General features: G+C 31.1%; 3 protein-coding genes across 3 annotated transcripts; 1 reads left to right on the forward strand and 2 right to left on the reverse strand.

The window, feature by feature from the left end:
* Positions 1 to 11,151: 11,151 nt before the first annotated feature.
* On the reverse strand, positions 11,152 to 12,543 carry Bfra_001176 (putative glutamine catalytic protein; the record flags this gene model as incomplete). Its single annotated transcript, XM_037331614.1, has 2 exons — positions 11,152 to 11,387; positions 11,436 to 12,543. 2 exons carry the CDS (start codon positions 12,541 to 12,543, stop codon positions 11,152 to 11,154), a joined length of 1,344 nt encoding a protein of 447 aa, XP_037195768.1.
* Positions 12,544 to 17,628: 5,085 nt separating this feature from the next.
* Bfra_001177 (uncharacterized protein) lies at positions 17,629 to 18,689 on the forward strand (the record flags this gene model as incomplete). Its single annotated transcript, XM_037331615.1, has 4 exons — positions 17,629 to 17,893; positions 17,951 to 18,176; positions 18,285 to 18,544; positions 18,655 to 18,689. The coding sequence occupies 4 exons, from the start codon at positions 17,629 to 17,631 to the stop codon at positions 18,687 to 18,689; spliced, it is 786 nt and encodes a 261-aa protein (XP_037195769.1).
* A 476-nt stretch (positions 18,690 to 19,165) lies between these two features.
* On the reverse strand, positions 19,166 to 19,819 carry Bfra_001178 (uncharacterized protein; the record flags this gene model as incomplete). The annotated part of the gene is made up of 1 exon (XM_037331616.1): positions 19,166 to 19,819. The coding sequence occupies one exon, from the start codon at positions 19,817 to 19,819 to the stop codon at positions 19,166 to 19,168; it is 654 nt and encodes a 217-aa protein (XP_037195770.1).
* Positions 19,820 to 20,531: the final 712 nt, after the last annotated feature.

The raw sequence follows: 20,531 nt of genomic DNA on the forward strand, positions 1-20,531 counted from the left end.
ACCCTAACCCTAACCCTAACCCTAACCCTAACCCTAACCCTAACCCTAACCCTAACCCTAACCCTAACCCTAACCCTAACCCTAACCCTAAAACCTTATATTAAATACAAAAACCCTAAAAATCTAATCTTTTTTTATTTAACCCTTACCCTTACCCCACATACATCCTACCACCTCTAAATTCCACTACTCATTCTTTCCTTTTATATTTTAATATCATTACTATATAACCCCAATACCTTCTTTATATATAATTCAATCTCTATAATCTTCACAATTTCATGGAAATAACTTAATTCGAATTTTCATTTTCTTTTATATATGTGTACTTAAAACCCTACGGGGTCACAACGGGCGCTCCGCGCGAATAGGTCTGGGTGGGGTGAGATATATAAATCGTATTATATATTTACTTGTTCGATATCGAAATACCCTCCTTCAACATCCTTATATATATCTTATATGCTATACGCTATATCTTCATCCAATTGCTCTCTTAATCCCGCCTAAACCCCTCTCCCACCTTTTGTAACCACTCCCAAATATCAGAGCTTGCTCGACCCCCTCAGCGGTATCTGGGGCGGGGTCCTGGGTTCCGGGGGCCCTCCATCGCTCTTCAATATATTTCTGGGTTGCGGGGGGAGCATTTCTACTCTTCCAATAATCCTGGGTTATGGGGGAAGTTTGATAATTTTCTTTACTATTCCTAGGTTGTAAGGGAAGTTTGATAATTTTCTTTATTATTTCTAAATTATAAAAGAGGGATTCTCCAAAAACATATCTAGTTTATACACCCACCTTGACCCTCCTCAGCCCGATATCCTCTCTACATTTAAAATAACCCTATCCCTTATTTCTTTCACACTGCCCTACGTAATATCCTATTCGAACCACTCTAAGTTAGACTCGCTTCAAATCAAAATAGTAAACATAAACATTCTTCAATCTAAACACCCTCCGATTTAAACATTCTTCTTTATCCATCCAAACTCTTCTATAAATATATCAAACACCTCTATAGCTCGATTCTTTCTCCACCCTCCTCAACTACTACTCTTGTTAAGTTATTGTTATACCTACGCAATATCAAATCCAACTTTGTATTTTTCTTGAATCAGCTATTTATCAATTCATTTTTGTTTATACAGAATAAAAAGAGTGGGCAATACTATATCGCTATATATACAACTGATATTTATAAATGATTGACTTTCGCACTATACAATGGAATTGCTATATCACTGGCAAATCCCTTCCCGGAATTGATCCATACCCATTTGCCACTCTACCAACTCTTTATATCCCAAATTGTTGGTAATGCCTTTCGATTAGTAGCATATCTTATGCCAGTGTGTACTATAGCTTTGTGAAGCCTCTATTATCTCACAATAGATGTAATATTGGCTAAGCCATTTAATAACTTGCTCTCTTTGGTTGAGACTTGCTATAGTGCTAAATACGATTATGGGAATCGTAGGGTTGGGGATTATAATTATAATGAAAATGGCCACTTTATTAATAATACTGCCTTCTTCTACACTAGTATAATTAGGCCTAGATTTGCTTAACCACTCTATTTGTAGCATAATTCAAAGAAGCCATATCCCATTACTAATAATCCCTTCTTAAACTTTTTATCGAGTTTGAAGTCCAAGTTATTTCTAATATACTGCAATATTCTGTTCAGAATATCCCCTTTGAATGAAGATTTCTCAAGCCCCCGGAAATGTGATTTATCCAAGCTATAAGCAAGCTATCACTCTATTCTATTAGTATACTCGTTTATTTTCAATACTCTTACAAATCTGCTGACTGATTTTACACCTCCAGTAATCTCGATATCTTCGGTCAAACTATACTCCGGTTCAAAGTAACTCGCTCTGTTCGATATTGAGCCCCGAAGTAAAAGTGCAATGAGCAGATGAATGATACACTTGTTCTAATCTATAGCATACCCAGCAAAATATGCAGTGCTACTGTACTTCATTCATCTTGTTTTCAAATTGTTGTATCTCCTAAGTAGTTCAAATCTGACTAGTAATTTAATCAGATACCTCTCCACTACAACAATCGCAGAGCCTTCCTTTTGCTTTATTACAAGTTTGTCCTTCCTTATCTAAATATCTATTTATAATAAACCATCAATAATCCCAGATTTGAATAAATTGTTGTATAGCGAGTTTATTTATTATAAGCTTGGTAACGTCCTGTTTATTAAATTATTAATATTCTAAATCCTTTAACAAAATAATCGAATCAATATCTTCTCCAATCTGATCACTATATCCGGTTTTTTATGCAAAGTTGATTATTCTATACAGAACTCTAATATACATAATATAAATAATCCCCGGGTAATCCCCACCAGTCCCAAATACTTTAGTCGTAGTAATAAATTCTTTGACTTACAACCATTTCTCCATAACCGCATCTTTTTCCTTAATCATAAAATGATATAATAGACAATTCAAGATTTGGCCTATTTCTTCGATCCTATCTCGATTACTGTAATAGAAGATACCCCACTCTCCTTTCCCTAAACCCTGTAGTCAGACCATTTCCTGGATAACCTTTATAGCATTCTGATTCGAATACTATTATATAGTATATCGAATATTAATACAAATTATACTTATTCGAATAAAACAAAAATCAAAGATATGTATAATCTCTTATAACTCATCGAGTTGACTTGGGGGTAGTATAGCTATCAGCAAGATTATAGGGCATTACAATACTTAAAGATAACCAAGCTGCTGAAGCTTTAATTAATAATTATTAATAGTAAATGAAAGATAATATTTATCAAGTACAATATAATGCAGCAACTTTCATTTCCGGAGTATTGACCTATATATAATAAAATCAGTGGATACAGCCTGGTTAGCACTAACCACAACAATTGAAATATAATCTACTTCTCTATAATACTATATGATATACTCAATGCGGGCAAGTTGTAATCATTGAACATAGTCCTTTTTGAGTACATTAAATAATACAACAATAATGCTGACTCCTGGATTCTAAAGTACTACTAGGATAGTAAATGTCAATATCTTTCCCCTGCCAGTTGATAATATTATAATTAATAATATTTGTAATTCGAGTATAGTAAATATGACTTCTTTTTGTTCCTTTAATTGGAATATGAGCTCTTCTTGATTTAGCACTTTCTTTAAGTTTTTATGAATCTTATTGTTGGAGTAAACTAGAATTATATTAAGTAGTAGCACTCCTATAGTTATGATTATATTAATCTGTAATCAACTTAGAAATCCTATACTCTCTAGTTCTGGTAATATAAATACAGCTGTGTTCGAATAAGATAGCATAAGTAATCCTATCTGAGAAACCTTGAATACTAATAGAATGAAAATTGCAAATTATGGTTGATTTAATAATAATCTCAATCTTTTGGGAGTAAAACTGGGTAGTAGTGTTTTATAAAATGATTTCCACTGGTGTTTTATAGATGATCTTAATTACTTACTATCCAGCCCTAGAAGCTAGTATTATTGTAAATCAATAACTCCGAAGATTCGAATGCTTTTATTACTGAGATTTCGAATAATATCACCCCGAACTTTATACTGTTTAGCAATATTCTTTCTATAGGCGACTACAAGATTAACAGTACTCATAATTATATTAGTATTCTTATATAATATATCTTCAGTTATAAGCAGATCTCTTATAAACTTAGCATTAATATACTCATGGTTTATCTCAATGACTATATTTCGATAATCTTATGTAATCAAATGAATTCCTAATCGAATTATAGTTTCCTAAGTTAAGACCTTGGTTAGATACTCATATATCTATAACCCATTTTTATTATACTAGAGATAATCATTTCGGAGAAATCTATTTATCTTCTGGTTGAGAGTCTCCGAGAATGACTAAATATAAGCCAAATAAATTGACTAGATCTATACTATACACTATAAGAGAAATCGGGGAATCACTTTAGCCTTACCAAAAAGTGCTTAGGATTTGTAATACTATGTTATATATTCCATTCGGTCACTAATAATATAAATGTTCCATTCCTGGAGCAAATCATTACAAAATCGAATAGGAGTAATTTCCTTTTTACAAGCTAGGGGACCATTATTCTAATGTCCCAGAACAAGCATAAGCTCTTTCAATCGTTTCTACAGTTATTAATACTCGTGAACTTTTGTTATTCATTATATATTGTTTTTCCGGTTCTACAACTACTGCTCTTTGGAAGCTTTCAATATTTGCTCCATCATCCAGTCTAGCTTATTTTTCATTTTATTAGCCTCATTGATAATCTATAAAGCTCCCCGTTTTGCTAATAATAAATCATTTTGAATATTCTCTAAATCAATCTCAAAGCGATTTTTCTTCTGCTTTATCCATATCAAATCCTTCTATAAGATATTCTCGGCCTCCTGAATCATATTATGGATGGAATTCTTGAATCACTTAATAGGCACTAGCTTTCCATGAAATTCTAATAGATCACCATCTAGACGATTTGTTTCGAATCAAATCCAAGTAATACTAGACTGGTTAATCTTCTACATACTCATAGTTTTACTATACCCCAGCATCTTGATTAAGAAACTATATGGGCTATAACTACCTATCACCAGATATTTCTTTCATAATTCCAAAAACTGATTGATATCTTTAGCTATTTGTTCTCCTCTAATAGTGAATAGCAAAATATATTCCAGAAACAAAATCTAAATATAATACATAAATCCTGTAAGTATATACAAATACTCATTTTTATGCCTTAATTAGTTTTCATCCTCTACAATTTCTAACACTACAGCAAAATACATCATAGAACTATTAAATCGGTTATACTCTTTTAAGCTTTATAGAATTATGAATATAAAGAATACTCTTATCTTATAGATCTAGTTATTTTCATTTTCTTCAATTTTCAGTAACTCAAGCATCTTTTCAAGTAACTCTTTTTATTCCAGGTTGAATTTGGTTAGTTCACAGTAATCCTTTATTATATTAATAGCAACCTTATTAGAATCGACTACCTATTAGTTTTCTTCCCTTATTTCATCTTTACTTTTATTTGCGGAATTGTTTTGATTACTTACTAATACCTTTTCCCTATTTCCAGTTTCCTTTCTTCCCAAGCTTTCCTCCATTACCCTCTCTTTCTACACTACATACACATATAATAAATAATATATAAATCGCTAAAGATAAGTAATATACCAATCTAAACTATCTTTATTCTATAAACACATTATAGAACGATTCTCTATTTTCTTGATCAAATTAATTGTTCACAGTTAATATAGAGTGTCATCATAGAAGCTACTTAGCCCATCCACTACCCTTTCAATCATAATACTCATAATCTCACTAGCGCATTATAACTACTTATCTTTTCGGTTTAGTAACCTACTTATATAAGCAATACATCTAATATTACGGCTTTCAAAATGTGGTTGCTATTGGACAAAGCTTCACCAACCAATATTATCGCTCTTTTCTATTTTATCATTAACAATCTCATGTCTTTTTTAGTTTTGATCATTAAGATCTTTGAATTCGCATAACAATTAATCTCAAACTGCTTTGTTTTCGTTTTTTACTAGTGATTCTAGTTCTTCAAGATTTGTTTTAATAATTATAATAAAATATCTCTAATATATATAACTAAAAAATATTTGTACCTTAACTTCTGTCCAATGCTTTAGATTAATCTTTGAAAACCACTAGTTATGATCTTTATAATGTTTTTGCATTCCATCCTTTAATAATGTAATATAAATACAATCATTACAAAATAGCGTGTCTACAGACTGATTAAAAGCTGGAAATGGAAGACCACCTGGTTTGGATACTCTGATATTTTTGGGGTGCCAAAAAGAGAGTAAGCCATACTTTTTAAATAATAAAGCACACCTTTTCTTTTCTAGATCATATCTATCCCGAAAATGAGTCTCAAATTCTCAAACTATTATTCAATGTAGAGTACAGACTAAAATCTTGTATTCAGTAATATATTCAAATGTATCGTTATCTTCATTGTTATAGTGCTTATCCTGCTCAACCTATTGAATGGTTGCTTATTAAGTAACTCTAAGTCAATTGATTTACTCTAAACAATTCTAAACTTTTTCAAACTTACTTATAATATAGATTTCAGTTATTTGATACCAATTTTTATTAAATATTAATACTATATATTAGTTTTAAAGCAAAAGTAGTAGTCAATTTAAAGTTATGTTATATTCTATACTACCGATTCAACTCCCGATTCAACTATATCGCCTAACCCCTTTCGCTTACCCTAGTCCTATTTCGGCACCGATTCAAGTTGAATCGGCCCCCGCCTTATGTAAAGGAATTCTATATTAATATAATTAGAATAATTATTTATAATAAATAGATAATACTTTCTATTTGTTTTGTAATATATAATAGAATTAAATATATTTATAAGCTAATATAAACTAAAAGTATTTAATGACTATTTATTATTTAAAGCTTTAAAATAAACTTTATTTTTTTCCTTTATATTCTAAATCTATATATCTTATAAATCCTTAGAATCTTCTTTATAAATAAAAGCAAAAAGAAGAGTTATTTTATTAGTATATATAATAATTAATAAAATAATAAACTTTTTTGATTTATTTTGTTTAGTTTTTATTATTTTATCTTTATTATAAGTATTAGTACTTATTATTCTCTTTATAATCCTTTTTATATTAATTATAAAGCTTTTTTGGTTTTAGTTATATATATATTTCAATTAAATATTATATTTTATAATTATTTTTATTAATTAAATCAAAAAAAGAGAAATATTAGTAAAAGTATTTTAAATACTAAAAATCAATAATAATATAAAATAGCTTAAATTAGATTATAAAAGTAATTAAATATAATAATATTATCAATTTTTATATATAAATTATTAATATAATAGAGATATTGATTTTTAAGATACATTGAATATCTTTTGATAAAATGGCTAGTTTAGTTCTTTTTTATCTTTTTATTTAAAATCTTTTTTATAAGGTTTCTAATTATATAACTTATAAAAGAAATAAATCTCTATATTAGCTTATTGATTTGATTAATTAAAATCTTTTTTTGATTATTAAAAAGTATTTATTCTATATTAAAAAGGAATTATTTTCTTGAAATAGTTTTATCTTTATACTATTAAAAAAGTATAAATTGATTGATTTTAAAGAAATTAGCTATTTTAATATAATTAGAAACTCAATCCCTTTTCAAACAATTTAATATAAACTTTATATAAACCTCTATAAATATATTATCAATATTTAAAATTATAATATTAATATTTTCAAAGTTATATATATAATAAAAATGTATACATAGTAAGAACAATAATTATTGAAAATAATTTATCAAGATAAAACTTCTAAAAAATTTATTTTCTAATATAATATTGAAAATAATTTATTGAAATGAAATTTATAAATATTTTATTTTCAACTATTATATCAAAAATAATTTATCAAGATAAAACTTTTAAGTATTTTATTTTTTAGTATAATATTGAATATAATTTATTAAAATAAATCTTTTAAATATTTTATTTTTAATTATTAAAATAAAACTTCTTAATATTTTATTTTTAACTATTATATTGAAAATAATTTATTAAGATAAAACTCTTAAATATTATATTTTTAAGTATAATATTGAGAATAATTTATTAAAATAAAATCTTTAAATATTTTATTTTCTATTATAATATTGAGAATAACCTATTAAAATAGAACTTTTAAATATTTTATTTTTATTTCTAATATGATATTTAATCTAAAAAAAATTTATTAATCAAAATTCTTTTTATCAATTAAAATCTTTTTTGGTTATTATTTTAAAGATATTTTATCTTAGAATATAATATTAGAAATATTAATTTCAATTTAAAAATTCTTTTTTAGAATTTAGATTTACATATATTGATTATAATTTAAAATTAAAATATATAATTAAAAAAATATTTCTATATTTAATAATAAAAATAATTTATTATTATAAAAGTTTATATAAAAAATATTTAAAAGGAAAAAAATTATATTATTATAAAAGTTTATATAAAAAATATTTAAAAGGAAAAAAATTATATTATTTTCAATTAAAAATTTAAAATAATGAAATTTTATTTTTCTTGGAAATAAATAATTTTAAAATTTATTTCGAAGAATTTTTTTTAAAAATATAATTAAAATATTATATTTGAAAATATTTCATTTATAATAAATTATTATATATATAGATTATTAAATAATTTAAATAATTGAGAAAATATTAAGGATTTTTAATTCTAATTTTGAATTTATTATAATATTTTAAATTTAAAATATAAATTTTTTATTTTTTTTTGAATAAAAGATATATAATAAATATTTTTTGAATTTGAAAAAAAAAAAAATTTTGAAATATAAAGAATAAAATATTTTTGAAATATAAGAAATAAAAAATATTTTGAATTTGAAATAAGCAATATTTTTGAAATATAAGAAATGAAATATTTTTTGAATTTAGAATAAAAAATATTTTTGAAGTATAAGAAATAAACTATTTTTCGAATTTGAGATAAGAAATATTCTTTAAGTATAAAAAGTGAAATTCTTATTTTTATTATTTTTCAAAATATTAAAATGATTTTTAATAGAATAAATTAATATCAAAATTTAAGAAAATTCTTAATTAATTATATATATAAATTATTAAATAATCTAAATAGTTAAAAAAATATTAAGGATTTCTAATTCTAATTCTAAGTTTATTATAATATTGAAATAATTTGTTTTTAAATATTTCATTTTTAAATATAATATTGAAAATAATTTATTAAACTGAAATTTGTTAATATTTTATTTTCAAATATAATATTAAAAATAATTTATTAGAACGAAATTTTTAAATATTTTATTTTAAAATATAATATTTTATTTTTAAGGTATAATTTTAATTATAATTTATTTTTTAATATAATATTGGAAATAATTTATTAAAATAGAATTTATAAATAATTTATTAAGATTAACTTTTTAAATATTTTATTTTTAAGTATAATATTGAAAATAATTTATTAAGATTAATTTTTTAAATATTTTATTTTAAATATAATATTAAGAATAATTTATTAAAATGAAACTTTTTAATATTTTATTTTTAATTATTATATTGAAAATAATTTATTATAATAAAACTTTTGAATATTTTATTTTCAATTATTATTTAAAAATAATTTATTAAAATGAAACTTTTAAATAAAATATTTTTATTATAATATTAAAAATTATTATTTTTAAATAATTTTTTTTAATTATTACATTAAAAATAGTTTATTAAAATAAAACTTCTATATATTTTATTTGAAGATATAATATTAAAAATAATTTTTTTAAAAGAAAAATTAAAAAAAAATTTATAAATTTAATTTTATAAAATATTGATTATAATATAATATTTTTTTTTCATATAAGATATTGAAAAGAATTTATTCAAATAAAACTTATAAATATTTTATTTTAATTATTATATTGAAAATAGTTTATTAAGATAAAACTTTTAAATATTTTATTTTTAAGTATAATATTAAAAAAAATTTATTAAAATGAAACTTATAAATATTTTATTTTTAAGTATAATATTGAAAATAACTTATTAAAATAGAACTTCTAAATATTTTATTTCTAATATAATATTTAATCCAAAAAAAAAAATTTAATTAAAAAAATTTTCAGTTGTTATTTTAAAAATATTTTATTTTAGAATTCTCCGCAAACAATTGATCTTCGGAAATTGTCAAGAATCAATTCATAGATACAGAATTCAATAGACAACATTTTCCTACATCTTTTGGATGGCGCAAATAAAAGTTCTATTGGCTGAAGCTCTCGCGGTACTGGCAGAGAAGAATGCTTTGGCGATTTGAATGCCGAACCTCTATATCACAAGAGATTCTCCGCAAACAGCTGGTCCTCGGAAACTGCTGAGAATTGTTTTATTGATAAAAGTTCTAGTGGAGAATATTTTCCGATATTTCTTAGACAGCGCAACTGAAAGTTTCATTTGCTAAAGGTCTCTTGGTGTTAGCAGAGTAAAATATTTTGGCGATTGAATGCCCGAACTTCTATATTTAGTAAACATTCTCCGCACACAATTATTGGTCGGAATATGTTGAAACTACATTCATATATGCTAGATCCAGTGGAGGATATTTTTCGATATTTTTGATGAAGCGGAGTCTATAGTTTATTTTGCATTAGGTCCCACTGCTATTAGTATGTGGAGCTTCGGGGGGTTTGGATGTCAATTTGTTTTATTTATTCAACGACACCTGGCCGTGAATACTCGCAAACCTATTCATATATGTAAGAGTCATTCATATACATTTTCCGGCTTTTGGAAGGAAGCGGAATTGAGTAGTTGTCTTGATCTAGGTCTCTGTACTGACGGAGTAGAAAACTTAACCATATCTAGATACCAGATATCAATACCTGATGAACGTTTTCCTCACTCAACCATAGATCGCAAATTTTTTTAGCTATACTGATACATATTAATCTAGTCCGCCAACAATTTCCGGCAATTCTCATATAGCGTAAATCGTCGATGCTATAGATCTGTATATGAGAACCAGGTATGTTTGGGTGACAAACTTCTGCATCCGTGAACACTTTCCGCTCACAACAATCAATCGTAAAGACATGAAAATCTATCGATATAGAGAGAAAGAGCTTAAAAACATTTTCCGGGGGGTTTCAGAGCGCGGAAATTCATATTAATAGAGTCCCTTCAACAAGACATAGATGTGTGTAAACGACAAACTTCTACACTCATAGACATTTCCGGCATGAAAGCATTGATCGGAAAACCCTCGAAAACCTGTCAATATATGCGAAACTAACTCTCAGATATTTCCCGGCAGTTTTCAAAATACGGGATTGAAGTTTGGTCATGAAATTCAAGTCTCAAGACACTATCCCCTGGTGGAACTAGTTTTTATAATGGTCATTCTATTTACCAAGACTTGATTCATTCGGGACCTTAAGCGATTTTTGAGCTATTTAAGCCTTGTTTCTAAAAGAAATCCATCCATTTGAGACTATCTCTCTGCTTTGCCAAAGTTGTCGTGGGTTAAAAAATCGTTGTAAGTACATCAAGTCTTTCTTCCTCCGTTTTTTCTCCGGCTTGTTTAGCTTCCAACTTTTTAAAATCAATATACATATGTAGAAATTCCTCTCCGAGTTCACTCAATGGCTCACTATTTGCTTTCCCTTCTAATGCAGTTATGGCAGCAATAAGAGAAAGCGGAAGTTTTGTGTCCCAATTCAATTCCGCCACTTGCTCCCGACTCATTTCTGCCACGAGACCTGGAAATCATTAGTTGGGTCTTGATTAAATACATTTAAATTACTCACTTTGAGGATTCTTCCATTTCAATAGTAATTTGTTTCTCACGCCCCAAGTTCCAGCTGTAATCCATGCAGATAAAACATAAAACATATTTGCCATTTGATCCGCACATCTAATTTCCCAATAACCTATTCTTCCAGATATTTTTCTTACGGCGATATCTTTATCTTCTTCTCCCCAGCCAACCCAAGTACCAATAGTACCTCTATGCCCTCCTAATCGATGATAGCTATCATGATTTGGCATACTGAATCCACATAAAGCCGGGAGATTGTCAAGAATGCCAGCCAAAAAATTATCAGCAATTTCTTGTGTCGTATTGTCAATTGAGAAATGAACATGAGCTCCAACAGCTATTTGAGATGGTGATAATACAGGCTTTGGAAAGAATGTCGCTTTGAATCCATGCTTTAAAGAAATTGTTTGGATAGCTTCCTTACAATAAACAAGTGTATCGATTGCTTCGATTGGTCTCAATGGACCTGTTGGAATTTCAAACATTCCGTGTCCAACTTCACTATGAAAATGAGTTGCTTCAATTCCAGAATTCAATAGACATCGAATGCATTCCTCTATCAGTTGAGATATAGTCCTATCTCTAAATGCCGCCGCACCATAAAATTGACTCACTTGCTTTATTGATCTCTCTCCGTCGATTCTGGCAAGGTGGAATTCGAGTTCAAATCCTATAAGAAATTGAAATCCTAGTTTCTCTGCACGATTCAAAGTTTCGTATAATATTGATCGAGGATCTCGTTTCCAAGGTGGAAAATTTCGACTCATTTCTTTGACAAAACACATGACACTGGCATGTGTCTCTCCATTTTCCACATAAGAACATAATCGAAGACTTTTCCAATCTGGATAAAGTTCATCATATCCAGCCGGTTGAAATCGAGTTATGTTTATTGAATCATCTGGAAGACAACCAAGGCTAAGGCAAGATACTTTGAGAGGTTTCTCGGCCAAATTGAGGGCATGAGATTTGGCGACAGTTATTAATCGTAAAACATTTCCAATATCCAGGAATTGATATCGAATAAATTCTACCTCGGGGTTAAGGTCCAGAAATTTAACAAGACTTTGGAAAGATGGTCTATTTGGCAGAGACATAATAGATTTAGATGTGATTTTCGTGATTGTGATATTTTGAGACGGAAATGGCGGAATATTGAGGGATTGGATTTTTTTCCTAAAGTCTTGAGACTCCAGATTCAAGATGATACGGACCTTATTTAATCATTCGATATATGTAAGATGTTAGTTGGATGTTCGGCGCTGACTGTTGGTTTTGTTTAGATATCCGTCTTTATTGGTTAAATTGTGGATTCCAACCCCGAATCAACAGGGCATCTTAATTGAATTGGGCTTAATGCTGACGGCTTGCAGCAATCACGCTTATTCTGCAAATATCTTCTTTCCTATTGGCTTATTCAATAATTAACCGTTGGAATAAGGTGCATGTAACTGGGTGGTTCCAGTGGGGATCATGGACAATTCCACATACAACCCTAAAACCGAGGGACCAAGATCAACTATCATCGGAACTTTACCAAACGACAGTGATCCAATTACAATCACTCGAAGTAACGACTGCGTAGTTTTCAGTCCAATTGATACAAGATTGAGCTTAAAATCTGAAAGTTATGATCATCTTACCCTCAATCTGAGCTCTCAAATCATACGATTTTTCGTCTCCATTATGGACGAAAAACCTTGATTCAAGTACCAAACAAATTGGTAGATGCTTTACTATCCATTCATATTCATTAGACAATCACCGACTTAAAATTCAACGTTTTAACAGCATTCAATTTCTAGAAATTTCATCATCACACCAAAACGACCTACTTGAGAGTCCGCAACGCCATGTGCTATTCCGCACATTGAAACTAGACTATTCAAGATTCATAACTATTAGTTGATTCATTCCGGCAATTTTTGTGGTAGAATTCTAATAATCAATGATACTAAGAGCTTTTTGCGTCGAAAATGGGACGCACACTACTACAAGTCTCCGCAGACCAGTACACATCTCCGCTGGTCGCAAATGTTTTTAATCATCTACCAGGAGGCTTAACATTGATTTAAAGTTCCCGGAAACATTGGGCCTCACATCGTTTTGGCGATATCATGACCTTCGAGGAATGATGCAACCGCGAATGTTCGAAACATTTCTGAACTCTCAGTATTCGTGAAAAGCCGCAACAAGAGCATACATTAATTTGTCATCAGATGCGAGTTAAACGAAACTATCATCAATAATTTAAACTTCGGAGTTGAGAATTGAACTACGGAAAGTTGTTGGAAGATTGGGTCAAAAGGGACAACAATCAGAAATGACAAGAAAACGAAGCCAAAAGCTTTTCGGAACCCTGTAAAATATTGGTCGCATAAATCACTTGATCTAAAATGCATTTCCCGCAAATTCCGAGATGAGGAATATATACTTGATGATGAAACTGATGCTGACAAGAATGGGGACACGGGCAATGCAGAGCCAGGTATGAGACGATGTACATGACTTGTGGTAGCGGGATTATGACCGAATCTTGATAGTATAATTCTCCAGGTCAAAAAATCATTTTCATCGAGTTTCAAGATGTGTAATTGAAAGTCGGGCGTACGATATCAATTCAGAAAACGGGTATCTCAATAGGTGGTAAATGAAGGGTTAAATCGTCATCGTGAAGGGCCGGCGACTAGGCATCGGAATTCTGTCGGAGTTTTGATGGTCTAATATTTAAGATCTGAAAATGATTTTTCGTAAGTTCTAAGATGAGGAATGAGAAGTTGAGCGTCGGAAACCAGCTCAAAAAATAAGTACTGAAGTGGAGAGGGAAATTATTATCGTGAAGGGTCAATGATCAGACATCGGAATTTCTCTCAAATTCAATCCGTATGATTGAACGACCTCGAAGAATATTTCCCGCAAGTTTCAGGTTGCGGGACACAGAATCAAACAACGGAAAGCGATCCAAGTAAAGGGGGGCAGGTGAGGGAATTAGTCAACTTACATGATGAGGAATCTATAATCAGTCGGCGCAACTTTGCCGGATATTGATCATAGAATCAAATGCAGCGAAGAAATATTTTACGCAAGTTCCAAGACCCGAAATCAAATACTAGGGGGAGGCAAAAGATCCCCAGACAGTGGTCGGCGAGAAGCAGGAATCCAACACATCGTACCAGGGGACTCACGATGGGGTTGCGGAATTTCTATAAAACTTCGACGATCGACTCCTCATGATTTAATAAATATTCCGGGTAATTTTCAGAGAGTTTTATTGAAATTTGATCTGAGGAAAGTGATTGGTGTAGTCATGTAGCCATTACTCAAATCATCCGGAGATGAACGTAAGGCCTGCCTCTCATTATAATCAATTTCTAAATAGATGAAAAGTAATAGATAGTATTCTAAAGTATTAGGGAAACATTTTCTTGCTATGTAAACATTCAAAGACCAAGTAATCACCAGAATGATCAACAGGACCACCTACAAATCACTAAATGTCAATCTGAATTCAGTCGCAAACTTACAACACTTATCGGAAACCATTGAAACTTGCTGTAGTAATCAATTGAATGTAGCTTAAGTGCGGAAAGTGTTTTCCGAAATGCGTAAATCCATATATCGCTGAGGAAAAGTTGTCATTGGGCGTAAGATAGACATAATTTGTTCGAAGGTTTGATGACAACGGATACCTGCATAATTGATCAAAAAGTATTGAAACTCGCTGTACTCAATAATCAGAAGCTAATGAGCGCTGAAAGTTATTTTTTGAATTGCGAAAGTCTTTGTATAGCTGCAAAGTAGTCGTCGAAGAAGTCATGATGGAGCGCAGTACGGTCGTGATATCAAACGTTTTGACAGCTTAGGAAATTTGCGGAATTTGTAGGAAAGTTATGAAACCCTATATACTGATTCTTCTACAGTTAAAGAACTGCGGAAGCCATTTCTTAAATGTAGGAAAACATCTTTTGGCTGCTCGATAACCGCGCCGCCATGGAAATTTCAAATATGGGTAGTACGGACAGCCTAACAGAATCGGAATCTTCAACTGCTCGTCGTAAACTTCTGAAACTTTGCGGAATGATTAATATTGAGTTAAGCAATTGTAAAAACTTATTTTTGGGCAGCGGACAACATTGTGTGATTGCGGAAATGTCGGAAATGTCACTACAGAGTTTTGTATGGCAATACCCTAACAGGATAGGAATCTTGCAACGCTGGTCGGAAATCTAGGAGACTTTAGGAAATACTTATTTCATGATTTGGGAAGTGCGGAAATTAGTTTTTAACCCGCGGACAACATTTTGTGGTTGCGAAAATGGCCCAAACGACGCAGATGGCACCGTGGAGTTTCATGTGGTGATAAGCTGACAGCATCGGAATCTTTAACAACTGGTCGTAAACTTCTGAAGCTTCCTAAAGTGACCCTTGTAAGTCCAATGAATTGCGGAGAAAGGTCTTTTGGATTAGGAAACGATTATGTGGTTGCACAATAGTAGGAAATGTTGTAGGAACTGACAGACTACACGGATATTCGCAGCCCAACAATCTTGGGCGCGTCATGAGTTAAATCATCCGGATTATATTTTATTCACCCAGGAGACTTTGACAGCGAGTCCAATGTTCAATTGAAGCCAGATCAATCTAACAAACTCGATCTTTGGCATTAGGTGCTGATGGATGTAGCATCAACATCATTGTCTTCACGTAACCAAATATTGATTTCCTAATAATTTTGATTACATTACGCAAAATCTCATGACACTGAGCATCAATATACTAGATTCATTTATGTTTCCGACAAGTAGTTCAGATTTGCGATGTTCTCAAAGAACTGAGTGTATGAAATTGATACACTACCAATATTATCATTCATTCGCAACCACAATTTTGTTCCGTATCATTTTTACTTCTTTCCGCAATAGATTAGAAGATGTTGATTGAAAATACAAACCATTATATGATTCCAAGCAATGAATAAGATTCGCGATCCCTTCAAAGTCTGGGTAAGGGGCATATTCGCTTATATTTTTTTTATAGTCTGTGACTCTCAAAAACGACAAGATTTCAATTTCCATTTATTATTACTTTTTATTAGATAATTACATAGCCCTGACTGAGGGAAATCTTATAGTAAATTAAAAAGGTAGGATTGTATTGGTAGCTAATTTATAATTCAATTGAAACAAGATGTATAGCAGTAAAAGTATCTGGAAAAAAGTGAAATCATATGACTTATTGAATAACAAATTAACAAATGAGAATTTGTAGACCAATATGATATCTTGATGCTTCTTCTAAACAGAACAATCCATTGATGTAATAAAAAATAGGATCAAGTGCATTTTGAAATTTTTGTGATTTTTGTGAGTCGAAGACCATATTGTCGAATTAGCACCTGAGTATTTCTATGACCCTCAACCACATGTGGCATTGAGAATATTTTCAAGTGACTTATTCAGTAGTAGTACTAGGTTTGCCTTACTTGAGGGTATTCATAAATTTCGATTGGAAGGACATGCGAAGCTATCCCATTTTGTGAGAAATGGCTAATCTTCCTGGAAATAAATCATAATATCGAAATGTTAAAGGAACTAAAAATTTCGTGATTTTCTCTTTCCCTCTGACCAAATTCAAGAACATACAAGATTCTTGGGATGCTTTCCAAAACGCATATCAAATGGTAAAGAAACCAAAGGTTCCTAGATTTGCCGACCTTCAAAAATAATGTCTCTCCACAATCAAGCAAGGAGTTTCGACGAGTCATAGAAGCAGAAACATTTTTCAGAACTTTGATAATTCTATTGGTCGAAATCTAGTGAACTGAAAATAAATAATTGCCCTTTATTTCCACACATACGTACTCATAAACGCCATAAAATTGAAAAGAATATCGAAGCTAAAGGACCAAAATGTTTTTCTTACTCCTCCTGACTCCTCTTGATTTGTATTCCATAACTACATAAATTTCTGGCCGAAGTAATTTAACAACAACAAAATACCAATAACTCAATCTCATCATGAGATCCAATAATGTTGTTCAGATATTATTTTTAACTTCATTAATTCTTTTGGCTATATTTATCGCTGTTCCATCAAAAGCTAGATCAAATGTACCGTTTTCCATACCAACATTAGGAACTTTTCATTTCATACCTATATCACGTCCAAATTTAAATACATTCATGCAACAATCCGAAATCATATATCAACGAGGAGTGACAAAAAGAAGAGAAGTTAGACATCATTTTCCAGATCGAGGATTTTTTCCTGCTAAGGATGAAATTACTTTCAAAGAAACTCCATGGAGTATTTGGGATTTAGTTACTCCAAGTTATGGATGTCCATGGGAAATGGAAAGACTCGGAAGAATTGGGGAAGGAGGTTGGTGGATTTGTGGAATTAGTAAATTTATTCAGAAGAAAAAACCTTGTGTGGTCTATAGTTTTGGTAAGGAATTGATTCATGAACGTTGGAAAATTCATGGCTAACTTCGAATCAAAACAGGTATTGGGAATGATTCATCATTCGAAGCCGAAATACTTAGTCGAACGAAATGTGAAATCTGGGGTTATGATCAACATGTGCCGGGATTCAATTTTGGTGAAGAAGTTACGGAAGAAATGAGAGCAAGAGCACATTTTGAAAGAAATGGAGCAAATAGTGCTACAGATGATGCAAATCGACTTGTTACAATTCAAGATATGATGAAAAGGAATGGACACGATTACATGTGAGTTTTCTAAAAGCCGCACATTCCCCTGGTCCTCATTGCCAAAAATCTTTCCTGGACAAGAATTGAAACAGAAAAAAACTAATGGTTCGATTTTTCTGGTAATAGTGACATTTTGAAGACGGATATTGAATATTCGGAATACAATGCTCTCTCATCCCTAAATGGTTATACACTTCCTGGCGGCGCTGGTGCACTTACATCTCCAGATCCATTGAAACCAGAATTTCCTATCGGTCAAATATTGGTGGAAATGCACATCTTTGAGCGGCAGGGTATTACTGCAAGTGTTTATTTGGATTGGTGGGAGAGTATGGAATTTAGGGGATTGAGAGCTTTACATAGAGAAATTGATACAGTAGCACCAGGTATGGGGGTTGAAGGAGGTGGAATTAAATTGTGTAGTGTGAGTACTCAAGTTCTTTTCGTTGGCAAAATAACTGAAATGAAGTGCGCTTAACTGACATTATTCATTTAGTATACATTGCTGAACGTGCAAGATTCGAGGAATAAACTTTATCATAGATAAATTCACTGAGGAGAACATGAGGTGTGGTAGACATGAGGTGTACTGAGGTGTGATAGAAAACTATTTGAAAATGGATTTGACAAGGTGGAAGAGAAACTATTGTTTGAATGGATGATTGAATGTACGAATGGTCGCTCTTTGCTGGCTGCTGATTGCTGATTGCTGGTTGCACGGTTTGACAAATAGACGTCGAGAATGAATAGAATATTGATATAATTACGAAAGTGCATGCGGTGCGAAAGGTTTCAATTATAATTGTTGGACTCTCATGATGATGCAGTTTGAGTTTTGAGACCCATGAACGAGAACAATTAACCCGGCGGCATGAATAATTATCAATCGTGCTTTGAAAATCATCGTATGAGTTGGAATATCTGTATTATATTTACTACATTACAGAGCGACCAGCGTTTTCCATGAATGGTTTTTCTCTGTTGATTAGAACCACCAAATCCATAAATCATGTAGTACTGGGCATTTTACAACCTTTAGTTGCAGCCGCCAAATTCTTCATATTTTGCACAATTCCACCAGCAAAATCTGTCTTCAATTTTGCAACTGTCGCGTTACTACCAGCCACATTACTTGCAGTCAAACTCATGGTTAAATTCAATTCTTCCTGTTGTGCCATTGCAACAATTGCCAAACCAGGTATGGCACCATTTCCTGCTGGAGCTATCTTTTGGTTGTTTTGTCGAATTTGAATTCCTTTTTGAACAAAAGTCATAAGAGAAGATTGTGCTACATCAAACATGGAGGTATTAAAAGGTGATTGTTGAAGAATCTTTCCAACAGCTGTCACAGCTTTTTGTTCATTACGTTGATCTGCAATATTCGAATTGATTCCCGATGCAAGAGCTTGCACTTCTGGTGAACATGCAGTGGATGTTCCAGTTGATTTGGCACCAGCAGAACTTGTAGAAGATTTAGGGTTGGCGTCACCGTTGGTCATGTTCATCTTTTGACGAGATGAAAGACTATACATCTTATTGACTGGTATTGTTGGTTTTGGAGTTGATGGTACTGTTGAAGTTTCGGTTTGAATGGGACTTGCGAGAATAAAGGTACCCAATAAAAGGAAGAGAAAGGAAATGCTCTGGATGGAACTTCGCATCTTGGCGACTTGAATTTTATTTTCTAGGAATTGAAAATGAGTGTGAGGCTTTGTAAGAAAGATCAACTTTCCCGATGTGTAATACCTGCCTGCTGGTATAATTAAGTGAATTGAAAAAGGATTGTTTGGGATACCAGAACAAGAAATACAAGAGGACAATATAAGATTATATATAAAATTGTAACCCCGCAATGTCAAAAGATTCCATGTATTGAAACCATATGGAAAGGTTTTATGAGACAAACTTTAATGCGGACGTCATAAACTCACGGGTGTTTGAGGCGACGGAAGGTATTCAGTTGAGGCCAGGTAACGTTTGATATGGAGTTGAGATTGTGATTGTTTGGCTTGTTGAATTAACTTTCACAATCCCGTTTTGATCCAAAACGATAAACTTCCCGACAACCTTGTGGCAGAAGTTGGTGATATCTGTATATGTATCGTGTTGGGCATCGAAAAGAAATATTGAAAACACCGGGGAAAGAACATTTCGCAACCTACTCTCAATCTGACAATAGTAAAGTCTTGTTTTCACTTGATGTTTTGGTCTAACGTTTGACTGGGAATGACGGAAGCTGCGATTTTACAGCATTTCGATGAGGGGTAAATTCATAGAGTGTGCGCAAAGCCTGTGATCTCCTGGCCAAGAAAGCTTCTTCTGGCGACGACTGTATTCAAGAGTCGAAAAGCAAATCCGAATACTTTGCATAAA

The sequence above is a fragment of the Botrytis fragariae genome (genome assembly GCF_013461495.1).
Source record: "Botrytis fragariae strain BVB16 chromosome Unknown tig00000006, whole genome shotgun sequence".
NCBI lineage: Eukaryota > Fungi > Ascomycota > Leotiomycetes > Helotiales > Sclerotiniaceae > Botrytis > Botrytis fragariae.